General features: G+C 36.1%; 1 protein-coding gene across 1 annotated transcript; it reads right to left on the minus strand.

Moving 5' to 3' along the window:
• Positions 1 to 470: 470 nt before the first annotated feature.
• Positions 471 to 2725, minus strand: LOC133295253 (isoflavone 2'-hydroxylase-like). Its single transcript, XM_061494054.1, has 2 exons — positions 1815 to 2725; positions 471 to 1227 (listed from the first exon to the last, which is right to left on the minus strand). The coding sequence occupies exons 1-2, from the start codon at positions 2700 to 2702 to the stop codon at positions 628 to 630; spliced, it is 1488 nt and encodes a 495-aa protein (XP_061350038.1). The 5' UTR covers positions 2703 to 2725; the 3' UTR covers positions 471 to 627.
• Positions 2726 to 3072: the final 347 nt, after the last annotated feature.

The raw sequence follows: 3072 nt of genomic DNA on the forward strand, positions 1-3072 counted from the left end.
AACACTAATCTGGGATCGATGCAGGGCGGGTTAGATATGAAAATATTTAAATTCCTCTCAAAAATAGCATATGAGAATCGAATCGAGGCCTTTTCCTTTTCACTTACTTAGCATTCTTAATTACATTACCCAAGGGTTTTATTTTATTCATCGAAGCTACAATAGTATTGAGGAAAACAAAGGGAAAATTTCTTTTTCATAAGAAATGTACGTCATAATTAATACAAAGGTAAAGAAATTTATTTGATACAATACAGATACATATATGCTAATACATACGCAGTTCTACATATTTGACCGTTGTACACTTTATCACAACTATAATCAATTTGAACATGTATACTGGCACCACTTAAAAACTGAAAATAAAATTTTCCACTTCATCACAGATAGATCCATATATCTCAACTAAATATATATATTATTAAGGGTTTAATATCTTTTATATTTTAAGAAATAATTTTATCTCATGCACACTTATAAAAGTATGTGGAGCTCATGTTTTCTTTTTCTTTTTCTTCTTTTCATATGATCTCGCATTAGCTCTACACAATTTTATATATACATAAGAGATAATAATTTTATCCCTTACAATATGAGAAACATCAAACCCTACAGTTAATTACTTCAAATTTTGTTGATGAGTGGGCGAGCTTTACACATGGCCTTCAATGGAACTAACCTTGATAGGGTAAACCACTTTTTCTCTGTCATGTCAATCTCTTCCTCACTTACTCGTTTCCAGTCAAAGCATTGAATCAATAATCCCAAATTCAAACCAACGTTATGCATAGCCAAGGCTTCTCCCGGGCAAGCCCTTCTCCCTAATCCAAATGCAATTAACTTTTTTTCCTCTCCTTCTTTATCAAACCTCTCAGGTTTAAAACATGTGGGTTCACTCCACAACTGAGGATCTCTTTGCATGGCCCAACAATTAATCATCACTACAGTGTCTCGTGGAACATTGAATCCTTCAATTTTGAGGTCATCTGAAGACATGTGTGGTAATAGCAGTGGAGCCGGAGGATACAACCGTAGAGTCTCAAGGATGATATTCTTAAGGTAAGGAAGTTTTGAAAGGTCTGACTCCTCTAAGAATCGGTCTTGCCCTATGTGTGTGTCCAATTCATCTCTTACCTTCTTCAATGCCTCTGGATGATTTAATAAATTTGCTATTGCCCACTCTAATGTTGTAGTTGATGAGTCTGTTCCAGCAAAGAGCATACCCTACAAAGCAAGTCAATAACCATATAAAGTCAACAAAACTTTTAATTTTACGAGATCAATGAGGTGGGAATGAATACTCTTATATGATATGAGATCATCTGAGACAATCCCTAGACAAATTAATTTATGGTAAACGGATTAGGACGGAGAGTGAAAAAAAATAACCACTGATTTATCTATCGAGATCATCTCATGTAATCTAGTGTCGTATGAGATGTCCATTTCTAAGTGGAGCATAACATATGATATTTTTGTAAAGATCAACTGTGTCTGAAATTTTAATGCACCTGACTAATTTAATTGTGTGTTTTAGTCTTTTCATCCCTTTCAGAGTTTGCAACTCTCAGGAAGGTATATAACATATAATTTTAGCAGGTAGGATATTCTTTTATCCTACTATCTATTTTTTCTACTAACACTCTAATCACCATTGGATTAGAGAAAAAGTTGAATAACAACTTTTGAATCTAATGGTGATTAGCTAGAGTGATAGTAAAGTGATAGTAGAAAAAATTGGTATTAAGAATATCTTACCTCTAATTTAAGATCATGATATTCTTAAATCACTACTTAATTAAAATCATTACCAAAACAAGCCCTTTGATGATTTGATCAGTATAATACTCAGGCTGTGATTCTTGCAGATTCAAGAGATGGTCTATCATGGTATTTTCTCGCTGCTTCCTGCTACGGTGCTCTTGAATGAGTGCATTCAAGAACGTATCAAACCTCTTACTAATATTCCGTAGCCTCTTCTCCACATTTTGATAATCAAACAACCTAAGGAAAGGCAAATAATCAGCCTTATTAGACACTCCAAATTGAAGCAACTGTGCTACGGTTTCTCTGAATTCCCTCGCTTCATCAACATCCTTGATGCCACTCTCTTCACCATAGTATCTCTTCCCTGATATCATCCTCATCATGTTGTTATATGTCATGTCCTGGAACTCTTGACTCAATTCCACTACTGCAAAGTCCATGCACGTGTCCCTGGCCAATTTATGCATCAACCTATTCGCTTCATCCCTTCGGATTCCGGAGAAGGAGTGAATACGTTGAGTTGAAAGGACATCAAGGGAAATGATACGGCGGAGGTTGCGCCAGTGCTCGCCGTAGGAGGAGGATCCTACGGTGGTGTAGTTGTAGAAGATGTACTTTCCTGAGAGTGAGCGTGGCCGATTTGCTAAGACGATGTCGTTTTTGGTGAAGCATTCTTGGTATGCGGATGGTGATGAAACAATTATAGCAAGACGGGAACCGAACCAGAGAGAAAAGATGTGGCCATATTTTTGTGACATGCGTTGGAAGGTGCGGTGAAGTGGTTGTTCGAGGTGGTGGAGGTTGCCAATTATGGGACGAGAAAGTGGACCTGGTGGAAGGTTTCTGAATTTTCTGCTTTGAAGAAAAAACTTGAAAATTTGAAGGAAAACTAGGGAAAGGAAAGAGTAATACAATAAGGGAAAGATTCCCATGGTTGATATTGGACTTAATATTATGCAGAGATTACTATGTATGCAATTGAGTTATGCAATATGTGCCATATGAAGCAATGTTTATATAGTGAGTGTAGGGGTGTGGGATATGTCACATAATAAAATAAAAAGCATTAAAAAAGTCTAATCCAACATCTTTAAAGTTTTCGGTTGAAATGATTTTTTTCATGGTATTAGAGCTTTAGTGACCACAAGATTATGAGTTCGATCCTCACCGCCTCCAATTTTTCAGGGAAAATTAAGAAAAATACAAGGCAGATAAAAAAAAAAGAAAAAAGGACTTGTGTAGCATAAGGTAGACCAAAAATGAACTTGTGTCATATCCACGCTTTAAGTTCAAGGGCCTCTT

This window comes from Gastrolobium bilobum, unplaced genomic scaffold, assembly GCF_033153095.1.
Source record: "Gastrolobium bilobum isolate Gb01-03AN ecotype WA unplaced genomic scaffold, APGP_CSIRO_Gbil_v1 utg25989, whole genome shotgun sequence".
Taxonomy (NCBI): domain Eukaryota; kingdom Viridiplantae; phylum Streptophyta; class Magnoliopsida; order Fabales; family Fabaceae; genus Gastrolobium; species Gastrolobium bilobum.

Bases quoted from the DNA above. Each gene is read 5' to 3' on its own strand.
- LOC133295253 (XM_061494054.1), bottom strand. From the start codon at position 2,702: ATGGGAATCTTTCCCTTATTGTATTACTCTTTCCTTTCCCTAGTTTTC. The intron at 1,228-1,814 runs GTAATGATTTTA...CTTGCTTTGTAG, and splicing joins TCATCAAAGGGCTTGTTTTG to GGTATGCTCTTTGCTGGAAC.